At 42.8% G+C, this 21,582-nt stretch overlaps 1 protein-coding gene across 1 annotated transcript in view; it reads left to right on the top strand.

The window, feature by feature from the left end:
* igsf9a (immunoglobulin superfamily, member 9a) overlaps positions 1-20,816 on the top strand; it is a 62,328-nt gene extending 41,512 nt beyond the window's left edge. The window contains exons 10-21 of the mRNA XM_078272112.1: positions 1,223-1,363; positions 2,860-2,976; positions 4,629-4,779; positions 5,051-5,162; positions 6,638-6,828; positions 10,118-10,335; positions 10,736-10,820; positions 12,006-12,176; positions 12,580-12,616; positions 12,912-15,134; positions 15,725-15,798; positions 18,582-20,816. Coding sequence (XP_078128238.1) covers positions 1,223-1,363; positions 2,860-2,976; positions 4,629-4,779; positions 5,051-5,162; positions 6,638-6,828; positions 10,118-10,335; positions 10,736-10,820; positions 12,006-12,176; positions 12,580-12,616; positions 12,912-15,134; positions 15,725-15,798; positions 18,582-18,745 — 3,684 coding nt within the window. The 3' untranslated portion in view covers positions 18,746-20,816. The remainder of the gene's footprint in view (positions 1-1,222; positions 1,364-2,859; positions 2,977-4,628; positions 4,780-5,050; positions 5,163-6,637; positions 6,829-10,117; positions 10,336-10,735; positions 10,821-12,005; positions 12,177-12,579; positions 12,617-12,911; positions 15,135-15,724; positions 15,799-18,581) is intronic.
* Positions 20,817-21,582: the final 766 nt, after the last annotated feature.

The raw sequence follows: 21,582 nt of genomic DNA, 5'->3' as shown, positions 1-21,582 counted from the left end.
CTGTTTTTTGTCCGGCCAACACTACTCTATTTATTGATTCCTGTTACTGCAAACATCGCAGGGACCCGGCCGGTTGAATCTATTTATTTTCTTTTAGCAGAGAAATGTCACACACTGCTGCTGACTAGAGGCATCTACTGTATGAGCCAGCCGTCAGCAGCTCATCATGCAAAAGCTTTTCTAACAATCGGCCCACTCAACTTGCCTACGGAACAGGAACTATTTTCTTGCTACTACAGTGTGAAGACGTTGTGAAATATTTTCCCAGTCATTTTAGCGGGACGTTTCCTGTAGGACTGATTCCTTTTCCAATTGGATCATCATTCCACCACATATATCTTAAAGGACAGGGATGGGATGTGCAATCTTAAAAGCTTTTGAAGCAATCCCCAAGGAACTCCTTACTGCCCCTTGCTCTCATTTCTTTCTTTTTTTTTCCATTTCCACTTCAATCTGCTGTTCACCCCGTTTGAGGGATGAGTATTGGAACCTTTTATAGATGAGGGGCAGAGGGTGGGACTTCTCAGTAGTAGACCATGTTTTTTAACCTTCGTCTTTTACATTGAATTTTGAACCTTTGTTTCAAAATAAATGCCCAGGGTGGCAGCATTTTAAACCATTATCTTTGTTTCGCATGTAAAAAAAAAAAAGATCCACCCACTTTGTCCTCCTTCACATGCTGAGTTGACACACGCCACAGGAAATGTGAGACCTTCCTGTAGTGCGGGACACAGGTGTTGGAGTCCGGCTGTTATTCTGCCAATTATTCCAATTCCACGCCGGATGTCACAAGCTCGGTAATACTTCCTCAAAGACTCATTCTCGGGAGGATAATAGCAGTTTTGACTTCATTAAATTGAGTGGAAACCTTTTGCACAGTGAAAGCCCAACACATGCCTTCTGCTGTGGCTCATTGGGGAAAAAATGACTCGAAATTGTAACTGCTTTTAATGCACATGCTTCAAAAAGGGATTTTGAAAGCTCTTCAGAGCATTTCTGTTACGCCTGTAGTGAGTCACCTAAGAAATGACGATCAAGGCAATATCCCGAAAAAGTTTTTTTTTTTAATTACAACAGAAGCCCACTTTATCTTTTACATCTTCTTTATCTTTTACTTTTGATATCATCTCGCAAAATTTATATATATAAAAATGATGGCATGTGCTTGTTCCTTTTTATTGTAGCTGTCAGAGTGGCGTGAGCATTTGTGCATTTCTTTCAGCATCCAGGATGGACGTTGACACCAGAGGGCTCTTTGTTGATGACCACAGTCAATGACGACTCGGCCGGACTTTATACGTGTACGCCATACAACCGCTACGGCAGCATGGGTTCATCTGAGCCAACAGACGTAATTCTACAGGTTAGTGTGCACCGCAGGCCCTCTGGCTCACTCAGTGGAGAGAAACTGTACATTCATGACATTATTAAAAGAATACTTAGTGTAAAATTGATTTTACGTCTGTGAAAAATGGACCTGTGCCTACATATGACCTGTGGCTGGGAGAAATGTCTCACACTACATTTGGAAAGACTGAGATACTATACTGAGATGTTTGATAACATATGGGACCCTGTACTAAGATTCTTTAAAGTGCAGTCTGCGGATGCTTTTGTAATGTCTCACTTTGCATATATGTATATATGGGTATGTGTGTACTTTTTCTTGCACTCTTCGATGTCCACTTCTTATCCTTTTGAAAAGACATATTTTTTGTTATTTAATTTCCGATCCATTTTTGACCAAATCCGTTTGTTTTTGTGTTATTTTTCTGTGTCCTTTTTTCTCAAAGCAATAAACATACTGTATTTGAAAATAAATAAAGACTTAAAGTAGCTACGAGGAATGTTTCTGAAACGGTTTAATTTTCCATCTGATGATCATAAATGATCTGTAACAGCAGACGAGACTATCGAAGAAAAGAACGTCACTTTTATATAGTTTTTATTGATGCCTTTGCGCGGGTCCGATATTTTCCGCAAAGTCACAAAATGTTTTACAGCTGGCCGACCGACTCTACAGTCACACATTCTGATCGGTCACAGATTTGCAAGTAATTATTAAATACATTACCTCACTGTGATCCATGCTGCCGTCTCTCATGTGCGCTCTAGAAAAGATCTTTACGACAGCAGGTGTGGTAAAAACACTGCCGCTAGAGTCAACACAAACTGAAAGTTACTCGTAGCGACATTAATGTAAGGCAGACTACAGTCTGTCAGTGATTTAGCACTGTCGCCTCCCAGCAAGTAGGCACCACTCTCCACACAGGGTTCAATCCCCGGTGTGAAGTTTGCTTGTTGTCCCTGTGTCTATGTGGGTTTCCTCCAGATGCTCCTGTTTCCTCCCACCACATGTATGTTAGGTTAGTGCAGCTGTCAGTGCCCCATGACTTAATAAAAAGACTGGAGTTGGTCCCCCATAAATATGACTCCTATGTGGGTTTAATGCAGATGCAAGTGACAATCAAGGCAACCTTTAACCTTTTCTTGCATCGTGCCCAGGAAGCTCCGAAACTGCCAGTGAACCTGTCCTCCTAGTTCTGCTAAACTGTCCATCTACACCACTGTGCGTGCATTTTTAATTAGCCTCAACTGCATCTGTCACAGCGAATTAAAAAAACTTCCCAGAAACGACATTTTATTGACCTTTTCCCTCCGACGTGTGAGCCCTCTGGCATTAATAGAAGTCAACTCATAGTCACTGCTGTGGCTCCACTATTGGGGAGTTAATTGTGCGGCTAATCCTTTTGTAATTAAGATAATCTTGTCCAAAGCGGCAGTAATCCAGTCTTAAAATCCATTGTTTCCATTGCTGCAATCTCCTTGATTCTGCTATATTGCTTTGGAAATTCACAGGACCCCCCATCACTCAGCATCACTCCGGAGAAGCAGTACAAACAGGAAGCTGGGAGAACCTTGCTCATCCCCTGTCAAGGAAACGAGGACCCCACAATTAAAGTGACCTGGAGCAAGGTAAATTACCCAGTGTAGCCTATTCAATAAGTATAAGCAGTCCTGTTTTATTCATGGCACTGTAAATGTTTACAAGCCAAGGACATCCTTTTTACGGTATGTACAAAAAGATATGAGCACATACTAAAATGTTTGGTGCAGCCTGGGCATATTTGTGTGCCACATTTGCTTATGTTTTGTCTCTGTTGTACTATGGTTGTCCTGTTTCACTATTCAAAACTCTGGAGAAAATGTCTGTAAAATGGGCTATGCGTTGTCGTGTAGCCTATATAACCAACCCCAGCACTGGACAAGAAGTAGCCCAACACAGACAGTAGGTCTATGAAGGTAAATTTGGTGCAAAATGCGAGAGCTGGTGGATGTGATGTGAGCACTTGTAGAATATGGTGTTATATTTGTACCTCATTCCTGAGCACATACATTACATTTTGTTTGAGCAAACTAAAATCTATTCCGTGCTCAATACATGTATTTGCATGTTTGCTATTATCCATATTAGCGTGCGATATTAACCCCTGTCACGCAGTTTACTCATATGCCCTCTCAGAAACTCTTGCTCAGTGCGCAGGTTAGGACTACACGATATGACCTAAAATCACGATTAATTGCACATTTTGCCTCGATAACGATATGTGAACGATAATTAATCACGTTGTTCTAAATCATCTTTTCTGAAGCCAAAATGTTTCCAGATGACAGACACTGCAGGGTTTTTTTTGGGGCACAAGTTGCTCAGTTGACTCGGACTCGGTGTTTGAGTTATCCTCCATTATGCTTTCCATGCGGCGGACTGGTCCGGGCGAAGTCACGTGACTACACACGCAGTAGAACAGCGTTTTTAAGGAGAAAGTAGGCCTATCAACAGGAATAAATTATCGAAATTATCGTCATGGGAAAAATACGTCGATAACAGCTTCAGAATTTCGATGTCGATAAATTTCCGATTCATCGTCCAGCCCTAGCACAGGTCATGCCTCCCTCTCTCTCTCTCAACATCTTCGCCTGCGCGCACAACTCTTCCCGCACACTCTCGCTCAACCTGCCACTGCGTCACAATGTGCCACAAAACCAACATATCAGGGTTAAAGGTGGTCACTTCTGATTGGCTGTTCGTCTCCAATTAGATCGCTAGCAGCAGGAAACACAAATCTACAGTGGAACGGTGAATATTTACAGCCTAAAGTAACCTATGTGTTGTGTTAATGCACTGTCAAGTAGCCTAAATCAGTGGATCCCAAGCTTTTTCACGTCAAGGACCCCTAAACTGACACAAATTAGACCACGGACCTCCATTTGATGAATTGGTCGTTTTAAAAAATAAAACAACAAAAAAACATTTCATTTACACAAGATAATTTACTATAGGTAAGGTAGCAGCTATGGTAGCCATACAGTTCAGCTTAAGGATTGACTGTGCTTTCCACATATATGTTTAGCATTAAAATATGATGTATCAATAATATATTAATATCCATTTATTTTCATCCATCCGGCCCAGTTTAACATACTGTTTAATTTATTTGCATTTAATTTTATGCAATAAATGTACTATAGTAGTAGTTCCGTCTCTTTCAGTTAAGGGGTTCTTGGCCTAAAAAAAAACGTTAAAGACCCCTGCTCTAATGTGTAAATGGTCTTTTTGTTCTTGGTAGGTTGACTTGGCTCGTCGCACGTCTTACTCCATAGAAGCCAACGGTTCTCTGCTCCTGCAGCCTCTCACTAAGGACCACCAGGGGGCGTGGGAGTGCAGCGCTGCTAACCGCGTTGCCTCGGTGAAAGCCAGCACACAAGTCTTTGTCCTGGGTGAGTGCAAACAGATGGATTCCTGTGATCAGATGAAAAGTCCTATTACGTGAGCTGTCCACATTTTTTTATGCCTTTTTTTTTCAATTTTTTTTCTTTACACCTGTTTAAACCTCTATTATACCCAGCATAGGCCGCCAGCCTGTGCCTCCATTCCGCCTCCAACAGATAAATGTGGTACATCTAGAGATGGCCTCTGAACTTTAGCGGTATCAGGTAGTTGAAGTGCTGGCAGATATCCATCAACTCCTCTCCGTTGCCTCCATTACAGGAACCAGTCCCCATGCAGCTACCTCTCTGTCCGTCTCTCCAGGGGTGAAGCAGGCCAACATTTCCTGGGAGCCAGGCTTTGATGGAGGATCAGCACAGACATTTTCAGTTTGGTGGGTGTAAAGCCTCCCACTTTCTTCTCGGGCTGTAACCATGGCAGCCATCCGTTGCTCTGGTATTACTCTATTGATCTTGAGGATGAGGAATTCATTTATCTGTTATCACCTCTTGGCAGCTACAATAAAAATGTTGCTGCAGAGAATAGCATTATAATGCAGTGGTCATGCTAGCTACAATAGGACGCTACTGAGAAAAGAGAGCAGAATACATTCGTTTCTTGTGAATCAGCGCTTTTGTAGTGGCCTAGAAATCACAGATGAATAGCCTGTGTTTGTTTTGAAGGTGTCATCTATATGCCTGTGATGTCTTACAAGTGAGTTGATGGACAGGGTAAAAGGAATATAAAACTGTGCACTAAGACCAGAGTGCACTATAAATTGTACTACAGTTGTAATGTCTGAGAATCCGAATCAGAATGGGGTTTATTACCAAGTAAGTTTTTAAATAAAACGAAATAGAGCAAAAGTACTGCAACCGTCAATAACATACTTATGTATTGAAAAGCAAGTTGTTTTAGTGAAATTAATTTTAAAGTTTAAAAATAAATGAATAAATAGGATTCACTAAACTATATTTCAATTCATGTTTTTTTTTTTTTATGTCAGACAATGTCAAGTGATGACATACAGAAGAATGCTCATTTTAATCACATTGTAACCTGGGAGGGAAGATGAAATCCCTGAGAGGGAACTAGGTTCATCGCTGCAGCAAAGAGCGGCATAGAAATAAATATAAATTACATAAAATAGATCAGTCAGTATAAACAACCCTCTAAAGTCTCCGCTACTCTTACCATATATTATGAAGGATAGTCTCGATTATGCTTCATACCTTTGCTTTTGTATACTGTAAGAACTTAAACAGGATATGAAGTGAATGCTTGTGAGCCTGTGCAGAAATCTCCCATATTGCTCTTAGAAAGTGAAGTAGTGTATTTTGCTTCATGAATAAAACCTGCTTCATGCATTGAACTCAAGGGTCTAACAGAGGATGACCTCACAATTTATTTCACCATGTTAATGTGATTAATGGTCCGTCCTTCTCTATTTTCAGATAAAAGAACACCACTTCTGCTGAGTCAAAGCCGTCATCTTAAACTAAAAAAATATTTTCAGACTGACATGAATAGTTATAGTAATATAACAGCCTCCAGTTTTGAATAGGTGAATAGAATCCGTTTTTATCAAGCCTTTAGGTCAAGTAATGTATTCTGATAAAATTCCGGGAAAAAAATAGACATATAGAACGTTAGCTCTGGTAGGAACATGAAAATCACCATACAGTAATTTGAGTTGCAGTAGCAGGGATCTATCAGTGCTGTTTCTTGACGCAAAATCTGGAGCTCATAATGAGGATGAATGATTCATGAAACCTACTTTTCTGTCATGTTTCATAAAACCAGACTGCCAGAATTCCCCGCCGCTCTTTTGTTCTCACTTCTCTTTTCTCTGTCTCTCTCCCTCTGCAGGGTGAAGAAGATTTCAGCGAGTGATAATGATGGGAAGCAGGACTGGTTCTCTGTGCCCGTGCCCCCGTCCTCGGGCAGCGAGCTGCAGGTGACAGGCCTGTCTCCTGCCACCGACTACCAGTTCAGCATCCTGTCTCAAAATAAAATGGGCACAGGACCCTTCAGTGAGATCGCCACCTCGAGGACCTTGGGTCAGTACCATTTTCTGTTTCCCTCTAAATCCGTCCAACATCAGCCGGTTCCATTTTGGATCCACTTGCAGATTTGCAAAATACTCACTACTATATAATATTAACAAATCTCTTTTATTTATTTTATACTTTTTATTGATTGATAAAAATTGATTGATTACTATTTCTTTTCACTCTGTTGTTAGAACACACCACACACAGGCCTGAAATACACACACATGCTCAGGTCCTATACATGCACAAATGGAGAGATGTCAGAGTGAGGGGGCTGTGACTGCTGGACAGGCGGCCTGAGCAGTTGGGGGTTCGGTGCCTTGCTCAAGGGCACCTTGGCAGTGCCAAGGAGGTGAACTGGCACCTCTCCAGCTACCAGTCCACACTCTGTACTTCAGTCTGTATGGGGACTTGAACCAGTGACCCCCCTCCCTACGGACTGAGCTACTGCCAACCCCATTTTTATCAAGTGTTGTATGTCTTTTCATTTTTAGCCGGTGCTGACTATCACTTTCGCCTGTTGAAATGGCAAACGCTGCGAGCGGCTGTGTGGTTGATATGCTAGCTACAAGCTGGTGTCTGTACTCAGCCGGAAATCATTTGTTCGAGAAGGAAACACCACTCTTTAGCACAACTCTACGACCGCACGTCTGTTTTTTGTGACTTAAGTACTCTTAAGTACTACTAAGTACATTAATACTTGGTCACATAGCATTCCCAACCCTAACCAAAACATAATTTTAAGCGTGGCTCTAGGGATGGCACCGTTGGTCTACATCTTCAAAGGTATTTCCTTGATCTTACAGATGGTCTACAGCAGCCATTGTCAACTGGCGGGCCAGATCCGGCCCGCCAAAGCTTTTAGTCTGGCCCGCAGAATAATCACAAATTCAGAAAATGTAAAGAGGAAAAATGCGTTCTGTTATTTAGCATTTCAGGTATTTACAGCAGGTAACATTACACAGGTGGAGCACAAACCCAGCCCCCATGTATTTGCATCTCTATGCACATGCCAGGATTCTGTACAGCGATGCCCGCGCTCCACACACACAGCTGAGCCGAGATGTGTGTGCGTTAAAACACGCAGTAGCTGACTGGGAACGATACAAAGAGGATTACCAACGGCCGCTGGGGCAGATCAACTCACGCTAGTCTCGTTACTGTAAGTAGGCTACAATAAAACCTGTGTGAGTAAAAAGTCAATACTTATCAATGCACTCACCTGTGTAGACTGGCATAAACATGTAGAAAGCGATATTTCAATCTGCTCTGTCTGCTCAGTCCACTCTTGTCCACCGCACTGTTTTACGCGAACACAGCTCTAATCTGCAAATAGAGAATTTTTACAAACAAGCTAAAACAAAAGCTGTGGGTTTGTAGTCAAACTGTTTATCTTAGTTTGCTGGGAATCTTGAAATTTGGACAAATTCTTATGAACTTAACTGCTGGCTGAGCGAACCATCCTCTCCGCTGGAGCGGTAAATCTACGGCTGTATTAAGACCAAAACATATGTGGCTACTTAATATGCACGTGAATGACGCGACCATTATGTTTGCGTTCTTCATTCTTGATGATGATGGTTGTATTATTTTGCAACATCGTTTCATTGCAAATGAGGCATACATGACGAATGCATAGCCTGCTTATCAGTCCATTCATCATTAAAGCTGGGCTTTTCCACGTCGACTTTTCGCTTCAGCCTCTTTGACAGTTACATTGTTACCTGACAACAGCCGTTTCTTTCTGCAAGCATTTTCCACTAATCAGGATGCTGCATACTACAACCATGTTTCCTAATCACAGACTTTAACCATCAATCCTCAGTGAACTACCTCCTAGTCTGAGATATTTTTCTACTTAAAGAGCCAGTTATCATTATGGAGTTTGCATGTTTTTTAGGAGTTTGTTCACACTAAAACATGTAAAATATATATATATATATATATATAGCATTAATTCAGCAAGAAAGTGAACATTTTGAACAAGAATAGGCGTATTAGGTATAAATTCATTTTATTTTCTTTATTTGAAAGTCTGGCCCCCGGAGTGTCTGCTTAGAAAGATTCTGGACCTTGGAAAACTGTAGTTGATGACCCCTGGTCTACAGTCTTCCTGGGCTGTTGAAATTTTCGCCCAGGTCGAAATCAACATTCTTATTCAGTGTTTCCACACAATGTGCCACTGCTTTTCTCGTCACTGTACTTTTAACTATGTTCAGTGAAAATATTTTTTCCAGGCCAAAAAAAATAAATAAATCAACATTTAAGTCACAGACTGCGGCATCATCTGCTCTAGCCTAAGGCAGGCCAGGGCAGCGGATAGCGCAGTCTGTGACTTAAATGTTGATTTCTTTCTCCTGAAAACATTTTATCCTTCCCTGGCAGAGAGTATATATCCTGGAGACATCTGAGAGATCACAAAAATACCTTTGAAGATGCAACACACTGTTGGATACGAGTTTAAAAAAGGCTTTCCCAAAGGCTTGTGTTGGGAACAGAGCGTTGGGTCTTCTCTGGTGAAACAATCAAACTGATCATGACAATTCCAGTTGTCGGAATCTCCCAATTAAACTTTTATGCATAATCAATCATCAATATTTGAAGCTTATCAACTTCTGTGCTGGTAACAAATGTTCATGCTACAATTATTGTGGCCATTAACATCAGAGTAAACAGTGTTCTTACAATATTATTCTGAAATATTACTGTTAGACCTAAAATATAGTACAAACCCCAATTCCAATGAAGTTGGGACGTTGTGTAAAACGTAAATAAAAACAGAATACCATGATTTGCAAATCCTTTACAACCTATATTCAATTGAATACACTACAAATACAAGATATTTAATGTTCAAACTGATAAACTTTATTGTTTTTTTTTGCAAGTATTCATTTTGCTCATTTTGAATTTGATGCCTGCAACACATTCCAAAAAAACCTGGGACAGGGGCAACTAAAGACTGGGGAAAGTTGAGGAATGCTCAAAAAACACCCGTTTGCAACATTCCACAGGTGAACAGGTTAATTGGAAATAGGTGAGTGTCATGATTGGGCATAAAAGGAGCATCCCCAAAAGGCTCCGTGGACCCTGCGGCCCTTGCTACACGTCATTTCCCCTCTCTCTCTCCCCTTTCACATCTTCAGCTGTGCTGCATAATAAAAGCCTAAAATGCCAACCCTACTCCTCAAGGTTGAACATCTGTGGCAGTAGCAATTTCCTCCACTGTAATTAAATGTTTCTGCCGGAGCGTATCTGACTGATCAGCTGAAGGTCTTTTATTCCTCTGCATCAGATCCTCCGCCGAGGAGAAGTAAGCTGAAGCCCCCTGCGTCGCTGTCAGCTAATCAGGGCTCAGCAGGTGTCGTTCTGCAATGGTCCCTTCCTGAAGCTCAGCACCCTGCCATCACAGGCTTTGTTCTCCAATCCCGCACCGAGCAAGGGGAGTGGTTTCATCTGGACGAGGACATCAGTGCCAACAGTAGCCAGATAGTTGTTCCCGGTCTGCACAAGGTACCAAGCCAGTCACACTGCTCCTTCTAAGTGTAATCCATCCACACTGCTTGTTAAATGCCTTGGGAGATTTTTTTAATCTAGGTTATACCGCCGTGGTTTTACTTTTGTAGACTCTCAATTATGCATGCTGCATGGCAGCCGTCACTTTTGTTTTGTCGTCTTTCAATCTGTGTGCGCTGGCGTTTCCTCTCTCTGCCCATCTCATCCTTCCTTTTCTCTCCTGTATAGGTCTACACAAATTCAAATGAACTTCATTAGCATTGCAGGCACAGTCCTGTGTTGACAAAGTGTGGTTTCATCCTCTGTCTTCTCCACTGTGTGTGTGTGTGTGTGTGTGTGTTTGTGTGTGTGTGTGTGTGTGTGTGTGTGTGTGTGCGCGTGTGTGTGTTGGCCTCAGGACTGTGTGTACGAGCTGCGGCTGCTATCTCGTCGCGGGGAGTTGCTGAGCGAGCCCAGTCCATCAGTCAATGTCTCCACCATGGGTAGGTGTTCTATAGCAACCTTGCCCCCTTCGCATTCTCTCCCACCCTCTGTTTCAAACCCCCCCCCCCGGTCCCTCTTTACCCATCGTTGGACCAGAATTAGAGCAGGCCCCCAGGGAACGCTGTCCATTACAGGCCTGAATGATAGAAATAGCTCCACTAATAACATCTGAGATAAAAGTGTTTCTGATAGAATTTGTACTGGTCTGTTCGGATTCCTATGTGAATGTGACATGAATGTTTCATTAGATATGGTTACAGAGATATCAATCAGAGGGATATACAACTCCCACTGGCACCGCTCAGGGACTGTCCCAAAAATCAGAGCCATAGCTTGTATATTGTTTAACATGGCTCTGCTGATAACCTTAGTTTGTCGTCTGACTGAGCAAATGCAAAACAACCGTGTTTATGATTAGCCAATAATGATCATCAGGGGCATAGATTGGGGATGAGGTCCACTTAAAACTGGTAATACCAAACCTAGTAGCAATCTTGTATACTTTTTTCTGAGTTTCTCTGTGTTTATGATGTAAAGGATTGTATGTATTATACTGTAGTTGTGACTGACGCAAGTGGCATGACATATGCATGTTTGGAACGTCAGCCAGTATGATCAGATGATTCTAGAGCTTGATGAACAAAGCTTCTTTTTTTTCTTTCAAATTTCTTATAATTAATTTCAAATGATGTACAGGTTGACACTTAATCCATTTTTTTAATCAATTTAAAGCATAAATTATATATTAAAATGTTTCAAATAGTTTTTAATCAATACAAAATGTACACTTCATTTTTATAAATCATAAAATAACCAGATTTACGTTTATTCATGATTTTAACGTTTATTTTAAAACACACATACAACTTTTTGTATGTTTTTTAATTTCTACATTTTTTTTCTCCACATTTACAAATCGAAACACTTATAACTAAACAAATGTAATAAAGTGAAGAATTATATCTGCATTTTGAAACTTTATTGTCTTAGTGTTTTCTTTGTTGTCCTCAGGTGTGTGTTGCTACTACGGCAAGCAACTGCTTATTTTTCTGGTTCTTTAATTAAATCATTTTGGAGTTTTCTTTATGGTTATTGCTGACACTTCAGTCACACTTAGCTTGCTTTTATGTTTATTCAGTAATATATATATATATATCTATATATCTGATGAAATGATGTCACAGGGATGGAGATCTATCCGGCCACATCCCGACTGCTGGAGCTGGTCCCGGAGCCGTTACTGGCCGGCGTGCTGGGCGGGGTCGGCTTCATGTGCTTGGCACTGGTCTTGCTGCTGGGGTCCGCCTGTGTCATCAGCCACAAGAGGGACCAGCGTCGCAGAAAGAAGAAGGATGGTAAAAATAAAAAGCCCCCTCACTCCAGAGACTCAGCAGACACTCACTTTGATGAACTGCATCATGAATATCATCATTTATTCAATAAAATATTGAAGGCACTTTGAATCCATTATATAAATCATACCCTACTGCATGGATTTGGCGCTCCTCTTGTTCCCTGCTCGTCCATTCAGTTGTAAAAAGTTATTGATGTCATTTACATTATTTGCTAATTAGGGTAATTTCTCATTAGTGGCTGATAAATGTAAGTGTAATTAACTTTTTCTTTTTGGACAAGTCTGGCTGCCTCTGGCCTTTTTTAATGGGCTCTTATTAGGGTTGATTATGTTTTTACTTCTTGGTCATTGTGGTTGTATCCTAATGAGTCAGATACCATCTTGCCCCTCTCCCTCCCTTTCAGAGCCCCCCTCTGCCATCTATAAATGCTCCCCATCAATGTAAGTACCCCTTTATCATTTCATTATAATGCTTCCCATTGACCTTTCCTGCTGCTTCCCTTGCAAACCAAATGTTGGAAATGCTAGCACTTAAGGTAGTTCCTATTTTAGATTTTTTTTTGTGTTTTTCATGTATTGCTGCTGTTTAAGTCTCTCTCTGTCTGCATCTCTCCCGCCCCCTCTTTCACTCGCACTGAATCTTATTTCCTCGGTCTCGAATACTCCTTCCATTCTACACCTCCGTTTTCTTTGAAAAATTCCTTCACCCCTCGCTACCCCTCTTTCTCTCTCACAGGAAGACTTCAGGCAGTGGCAGTCCAGACAGTGTGTTGAAGAGAAGCCTCCTTCCAGCCAGCCTCCTCTATCCCACCTCTTCCTCCTTCACCACCACCACCGCCTCCTCCTCCTCGCAGACAGACTGCTCCTCCTTTAGCGCTGACAGTCATCATCGGCGGAAGCAACTCCAGTCCAACTACAGCAGAGGCCGCCTTACTAGGACAACGTCTTCTCCCATTTCTCCTCCAATCGAGTTGATCTCCAGAGGCCCGGATGGGCGCTTCGCACTCCTGCCGTACAACGACGATGCGCTGAGTGTTCACAGCAAGAGAAGCAGAGGGTATAACCAAGCTAGGGTCCGAAGGTCTGTGTCACTGCACTCAGAGAGGGAAGACAGGAAGCAGCCGGCGTTTGTACTTTCTGTTGATCTCCCACCTTGCAAGCCGGCACAGGGTAATCCCACAAACCAAATTTGTGGCGTGGCCCAGGGCCTGACGCATCCCCGCCCTTACATCTTGGATCAGAAGGCAAGCTACGATGGCTCTCCTGACTTCAGCAGCCTGTGCTCAAACAGTAGTTTGGCCACCATTCCTCAACAAGACAGAGAAATACCTCCCGAATTTCCAGTGCTCCCGCATATCCGATCCGGCCTAGGCCAGCCATCTGTGACCGCCAGCGCACTGGTTCTCCAAATGGAGCACGAGCGCGAGAGGGGAAACCTGAGCCGCTGTCTGAAGCTGGCTCAGGAGAGGGAGGAGCTGGAGATGGAGCTCCAGAGGTACACGCTGGAAAATGAGCTTGGGTGGGAATATAAGAGCAGCACCTTGCCCCACAGATACCCCGAGGGCAGGAAAGAGTGCTTTGGTCTGTCCCAGAGCCCTTTCTCTTCATCTGATGTGCATAGGGATTCCCGTTCTTTTGTCTCTCCTCTCACTCTAACTCCGGCCCGCACCTGTTTCAGAGCGTCTTCACCTGCGAGTCCTTCTTGTTTTAAGCCTGGTAACCATTGCACTGCTCCATCCATCATCAAACACACCCCCCTCCTGTCTGAGGAGGCAGGCAGATTATCTCTCCCACGTCTCTCCTCAAAGCACCAGAGGCATGAAAGGGTAGAGGCAGCACCAGAGGGCTATGATAATTCACCACAATCCACAGTCTTAGAAATGCAAACGAATGATTCATGCTCTGAGGCATGGAGACAGTACAATCACAGTCATAGCAGCCTTTCAACATTGTCTTTCCATAGCAGTAAATATACTGAAAGATCTAATCTGCGCCTGGATGCAGTGCCAGACTCTGTAGAAGCAGAGGTAGCGTTCCCCGAGCCCGCTGATGAAGTTGTGTGTGTTGAGATGAGTGTGGATGAGCCAGAGTTGGAGGTGTGTGTGACACAGCCTGCGAAGCCCATGCTGCACCACAGAATCGCCTCCCATGTTCAACACGGGCACTCGCTGAGTCGCAGAGGCCGGCACGAAGACGCGACTAGGAGCGCAAGCTTTAACCGCCGTAGTCCAGCTTATCCACAAACTCCCGGACCAGAACTCTGGAGAGCTGTGACCCACGGCTCTAAACTCTGGGACTCTAAGCAGCGAAGCCAGAGCCTTGACTCCCGGAGACGGAAAGAGAGGGGTTTCCTGGCTCCTGATGCGTGGATAGACTCTCTCAGCCAAGAGAACTGCTCTGTTGCGTCTTCCTGTCGCCCACACACTCTGTTCTGGGAACCTCAGAGCTCTCCGGCCAGGAACATCTCCAAATCTCCTGCAAATTCACCTTCTGCTTCCCAAGCTGCCTCCCGGTCACCTCCTGCTGTAGACGCTTTATCTCTAAGAAGCAGCCCAGACAGGCCCATTCCGAAAGCTGACGTGCCTCGCCACTTCGAGCCAAAAAGAGAGGCGTCCATCCTTTCCAGTGCTGCCAAACGGCCGATCGACTACCGGGAGGCTGTGAAAGAGGCAGAGGTTTATCTGGAGGCCATGAAGGAAGCTTCCATATGCTTACCGCGTGGCGAAGACAATTACCAAGAGGCGCTAGACTTAGAGGCGGGGGGCTCTGAGGGAGTGCCAGAGTCCGGGAGCAGCTACAACAGTTATGCAAGCAGCGGCCGAGGCAGCATGGAGCCCGCTAACGGACACCTGTCCCTGTGTCACCTCTCCCCAACCCTCACAAGCTCACCCGGGACTGTAGAGGAGAGCCACGGGAGCACAGAGGACAAGCACACTCACCAAATGGAACAAAGCCAAAGGTATTATTAAGCATATAATGAATGAGGGAAATTACGTCTTACGGCAAAAAATGTGGAGGCTAACCTTATTGTAGTGCTAGAGGATCCTGTGTGGTCATTATAAGGCCGTCAAGGTGAGCCCAATACACTGTTTATATACTTTATAGAAGAAATTAAAGACAATACAGTATGTTTTCATTTTAACAATATCCATGACAACTTCCTAACTTTTTTTTTTTATTATTTAAACACTGCTTATGATTAAGTGGGTGTCAAATTAGGTTTAAAATTAAGGTTGAAAAATTTCACAACAATCCAAAAAGCAATTCATCAGTCTTAACAACAAATCATTGATAAATTACATAAAACACGCATGTTTTATTGCTCTGAGAATTACGGAGGTGTATTTGGTGTCTTCGTACTGTAGGTTGACATTTCATCATGGTTGTGTAAATAAATAAATCTCTCGGTAGGATGTTAGAAGAAATATTAGCAAACGCATGCGCTCTCTGTATAGTTTATTGGCAGTTCTTTGCCAATCATTAACATGTCTGCATAAAACACCCAAACGGTGTTTAAATACTAAGAAGTGTTGTGTGACCTTTTTTCAGGAGAAAGGTCTCAGTTGATGAGAATTATGAGTGGGATGCTGCTGATTTCTGCTCACAGCCGGGAGACCATGACGGTGAGGACTTTTCTTCTCTAATTGACAATATGCAGCTCATGTTTTGATTCCAACAGTGCTACCGAATTAGATGCCTTTGTCTGTTTAGAATCATTAATCAATACAGTACAATGTTGAAGTGAAACGAAATGATACGCTGGACAACTGTTGTGAATTAATCTCTAATTATCCAAAAGGTCCCTTCAGTTCAGTAGACAAATCCTCGCCATGCCATGCTCCCTAGTGGATGAGGACATAACATGAGGAGTAAAGATCACCTCTTTCTAAAGATGGAGAAATTGTCGGTGGCCAGGCGTGGGGCATTATATTTGGCATAGGAAGGGGGTCACTACATCTTTTGGGGTGAAGGCATGGAAGAGCAATACTTGTTACCTGATTGGTCGGGGACATTTTTCCCCAGCTTTTTAGAGTCTTGAGAGAGGTTGCACTGCTTTCGAGAGAAGTATGACTATATAGAAAGAAAAGAACTAATGGATCTGCCCATTGTGTTCTGGGGAGGGAAAAGATTTCAGTCAACAACTCTGGTATCAGCGTTTACGCTAAATGGGCTAGGTTAATAGGCTAACGAATAGCCAATCAGTAATGACTTCCACTCTTCAGCGTCATTTACACATAGGATCTTGTGTTAGCAGAAGTAGGGTTCTGGGTTTTAGCCCACCGGCCGGCGTAGGCCCTTCTGTATGGAGTTTGCATATCTTCACGGGTTTTCTCCGGGTCCGGGACCGCTGCTTACTCCCACAGTCTAAAGACATGCAGGAGCATTACACGCTGTGCCAATGGTATGAAACGGTACACACTTCCTGTCTCCTAAATGGGCGTTCCGTCGTTGGAAAGTGTAGTGAACGTCGTGTGGATGGATGAAAAGTTGGATGATATATTAATAATCTTTTTCTGCTAACATTAGATGGTTACATGGCTAAAAGCCATATTTGGCATTACGGAAATTAGTTTTATTAGGGCGTTCGCGAATATTAGTGGACGTCATCTGTGTTGCCAGATCTCGCAAGAGTTTGTTCCTGAGACAGAAATAGGTCACGAACAAAGTTAATTTTCTCCTGATGGGTCCGTTTGAAAAATGCCATTTTAGTGTCAGAATGTTCCGGAGATATGTGGCTTGTGAAAAATGGGTCCAATATTTACTTTGAGCGAACGTATCGGCCATAATCTGTGTTCACATTCACTTTTCCCATTGGAATCAATACACTCAGGACCTGCTGCTATTCTCCTAAAGAGGCGTGGCAGTGACGGCAGTCACGCCAGGGTGTACCTTCTAATGATTGATTGGTACCCAGTGCTTACATATTAGATAATAACACATATTAATTGGAATTTAATGTACACTTTTTGATGACTGATATAGATTAATTAAATATACATATTCTTTAATATCTGTTAAATTTGAAATGGTTTATATGTAGTATAGTGTTCCCCACTGGCTTCAAGGCCCTGAGGCCTGTACTACGAATCAAGATCAACATGCCCTGGATTTATTTCAGTTACCTGGCTTCACTAACCCTAACAACCGCGGTCCCGCATAAGCTGTGTCACGACGCTGGTTCACAAGTAGTTCAATCAACCCACGTTTTCCAAATCCAGCAACGCGCGCGGTCACAGAAAAGAGGCTGTGTTTGCACATCGTGACCAATCGCAAACATCTACCAGAGCTGCATATTTTACATAAGAAGAGCAAACTATAATACTACATAAATATGAAGAACGCAGACACGATTTTACAGGAAAAACGCAATATAGTCGCTGCTTCCTAAAACAGGACGAAAGCTGGCAAAAAATATCAGACGCTGTAAATGCGTAAATCACAACGCTTATCAATATCACTTCCCCATCAGTCAGGCACGAGATCTGACCATAATTACACATGTGCTTTCCATAAACTGTCGTTGCTGATTGATTGGTCAGTAGGCGGTGCTTTAACACCGGTTGATTTCTAATCTCCAACATAACCTGCTCCCGAGCAGGTTAGGTGTTCAGCGTAAGTTACCACGGCAACAAGTGGTCCACCGTCGTGGTACAGAAAAGCCTGGGTTGAACCTGAAGGTACCTCGTTAACGCCAAATCTTGCTTCGTAGTACAGGCCTCTGGACACCCACACATGTGTTTTCAGTTATTCTAGCTGATTAGACCGCTGCCCAGGTTAAAGGTGGGCCGGAGCATTGATGGGAATTACGTCACAAATGTCATCTACCAATAAGAATGATAAAGTTGTCATGTGTCCTGCCCTAACAAGTGCAACAGAGCTAACTGGAGGCTCAGGAAGATGTCAGTCAATCAGTTTATGCACATCCACAGAGTCCTGGGAAGAGGTCTAATCAGCCAACTGAAAACACCTATGTGGGTGTCCAAGGCCTTTTAAATGTACTGTACAGGCAAACCAGTGGGTTTGCGTATCTTGCCCTAATTTGTTTTTTGTTGTTGTTTTTTTTCATACAAGACCTGTAGACTTAAATTCCAGTGTAGTATGCATTGTAGAAAGCCCTAGCAATTTTCAATTTGATCTAGGTGACATTTGTAACTCTGTTACATGAACACATTAACAGAAAGGTCAGACATGTTTTCACTGTTTGACTCCTCTGAATTAACTTGCAAGCTAACCTACATTTGCACTCAGAATCCAGTATTAAATATTTGCCCCATAACCTGTGAGTGTTTGGAGTGGTATCTGTGGGAGGATGAAGGGGATGAAAGCAGCAGGCTGCAGACATTTATTAAAATAACATCTGCCTTGAAATATCCGGAAACTCACGGATCGTTTCTGTTTCCCACAGACCTGCTTCCCTCGTTGAATCTACTGAAGCCTGCTCCGTGCCGTAGCCTTCTCAGAATGCAGTGCTCCACCAAGGCACAGACACATTGTGCTCAGCCCTCTTTGCTCCTGGGGTATCAACGCAGATGCTCTGCTGAGCCAGAAGCCGACACCGTGCTGTTCTGACAGCGCCAGCCTTCGGCTCATCTCACCTGCTGTGTTCTTTCACTTATTGACTTGCATCACAAGGTGACAAAAAATAGGCATTTTGCAGAAAGTGAGTTTTTATCTGATCAATCTAATTCCCGTTTTCAAAGCACAAAAAAGGACAATGTACAGAATAGATTTTGAAGGGGGGTTATTCTGCTTGGTCTCTTTGTCAAACTTCACAATAATTGTTTCCAATCCCATTGTGATACGATTTTGTCCCCCATTTGATAGGATTCTTACTTTTAGATGTTTTATTACAGAAAGTGTATGAAACCGAAGACCGAAATAGTCATTCTGTCATTGTGTTAACTAATGTCAAGGCATTACCAACCCTGGGAACTTGCTCACTCTCGTTCTGTCTAGGTTTTTACAACAGAGTTTGGTTGCACTCGACCATATGATACTAGGAACTGAATGCGTAGCCGGCCGACAAAGAAGTGAAGAAGGGGCCTACCTTGATTCAGTGTCCTCCGGCCCGGCGTCCTTAGCTTCAGCTCTGGCTAGCCCGCTCCTCTTCCTTCGTCAGTCGGTGTAGCCTCCAACGGCGTTGCCACACAGTTGACCGTTAATTTTGTAAACCTTTTAAAAACGCGGACACAACAATAAACATAAACTTGAGAAGGGAGAAAACGTCAGTGAAATCAGGAACCGCTGACTTTCTCCGTCAGTCTCTCAATCAGGCTCTTTCCAATGTCCCATGCCTTGGCATGTGTCAGATTGCCTGTGTTGGCCGGCAAAAACGCAGGTCTTCCCATTTATTTTGAATTGCGGTAGTGCGTTAAGGCTGCACGCTCCCTCTGCTTCACTTCCGCTTTGTGAGCTCCGTGTCGCAGATAAGCCCCCACCCACCCCAGACGGGCGGCCAATGAAATATTGGAATATATTGGAATTATAGTGAAAATAAATGATTCCCCTTTTTGATTGGGACCCCCTGGAATCCCCTCGAGGACCCCACTTTGGAAATGGGAACCACTGAGTTAAAGTAATGGAGACACAAAATGACCTTTACCCTTGTGCAGAGCTTTAAAAGGTTGTTTTAGCACTTTCTTTTGACACAGTCTGCCAATAGCAAAGCTTCCCACTGCTCTGATGGATGCACCGCGTTCTCCGTGTGTGGTTTAATATGCATTCATCATCCAGGGATGACTTAGTGGCCACACAAGGGACAAAACGATCTCAGTCATCATCGAGTGACTGGTTTAGGCCGGGGATGATTAAGTTTTTAAGATATCATCAATCACCTTTGAGTTTAACAAGAGCTGTTTCTGAAATGCCAGTACATAAATAAGGAAGATAGAATATGAAAGTATTATTCTGCCATCCTGTTACTGTTCTGCTTTAGTCTAACACTGTCTCGAAAAGTAAGTCTTTCACCAACCGAGATCATTATCGGCCTTTTTTGCCCTTAAAAATACTGTGAATTTCTAATTACGTTTGGTAATTGAAGAGGGTCAAGTCAACATGTTGAGATTGTCCTTGTTCATTTTGTATGGACCTAAAGGGAAATCAGCTTTTATTTTTATTTTGACTTTGATTTACCAAGGGTCAATTCACTGAAGGAGCGCTGCTTTTCCCTCACAGCAACACCTGCGTTGTACTCACACAGTTGTTAGCAATGACACTTGGGAGCCAGCAGTGTTGCTGATAAGTGGCACCAGTTAAGTGGTTTAATGCTTTGTTTGAGGGCACGTCAACAGCTGGGACGGAGCACATCCCCGTAGGGCTGGGCGACAATTACTACTTACCATGGACCTGCATAGTAATGCTGTCATCAGGGCTGCCCCCTCGATTAGTCAAATAATCAGTCATTTGGTCTTAGTTGACTTAAGATTTCTTTAGTCAATGTGTCTGTTATTTCCAGGAAACGTAAAGGTGCTGTTGGTAGGATTGTGAAGATCCAGGACTTAGCCAAAAATTTGAACATCGACAACTCAGTCCCTCCCGCCCAAAACGGTCTCCTAAGCCCCTCCCCCCACAAGGGAGAGCTGTGCACGATAGAGCGCGTGTGAAGAGGGGGGGAAGGGAAGGAAACCTATCTGCAGCTTGTGCCCCCGGCCCTGATTGGTGCATCTGAACAGATGCCAGAGGAGCCGGAATTTCTTTTTTTTTTAATTACCTGCTTCATGTAGTTCTACTCGAACATAGGGTCAGTTTTAGCAAATATGACAGGAAATTAGTTTTATAAGGCTTACCTACTGCACCTTTTTAAGAGCATATCTTTGGTAAACTTCAGATTTAAAGCGATGCTTTTGCGTTTTTCTTTGTAGAGAAACTCAGTTTTACAGATCTGTCGATTAAATCAACTAATCGATCCAACTAATCGACAAAATGGAGAATCGAGAAGAATTTCTTCAATCGAGGACAGTCTTAGCTGACATATTACAAATGCTGTTGTCCAAATTGTAATCAAAAGATAACAATTAGATTTTTTTTTTTTTCAAAAGCTCAGTCACATCAGTATTTATAACTACAAAGTTTCAGACCTAAATTACGGTAATTGATTTCAGTGGAACCCACATGTTCAGGGGATTCATTAAAAGTGAGTAAAACGTGTTCCTGTCAACAAAAACCTGTAATTATAACTGGAAAGGATTTTTCTCAAAGTTTCCATATATATATCAACGCTGTCGGATGAAAACCTTGTATGTCCAATGAAATTGAAATGAAATTTTTTTTTTTATTAATAATAAAATAACATAATATAAATTATAATTTTCAATGTACCTCAGAAGAAGTCAGACCAAATTGACTCGTCACTGTTTAAATATTTGAAAAACCCACAGACAGACAGAGTAAGGGGTGACCAATAGCAT

This window comes from Sander vitreus, chromosome 16, assembly GCF_031162955.1.
Source record: "Sander vitreus isolate 19-12246 chromosome 16, sanVit1, whole genome shotgun sequence".
In the NCBI taxonomy this organism is placed as follows: Eukaryota; Metazoa; Chordata; class Actinopteri; order Perciformes; family Percidae; genus Sander; species Sander vitreus.
Note: the sequence above shows the minus strand (reverse complement) of the source record. Positions and strands in the feature narration are given on the sequence as shown.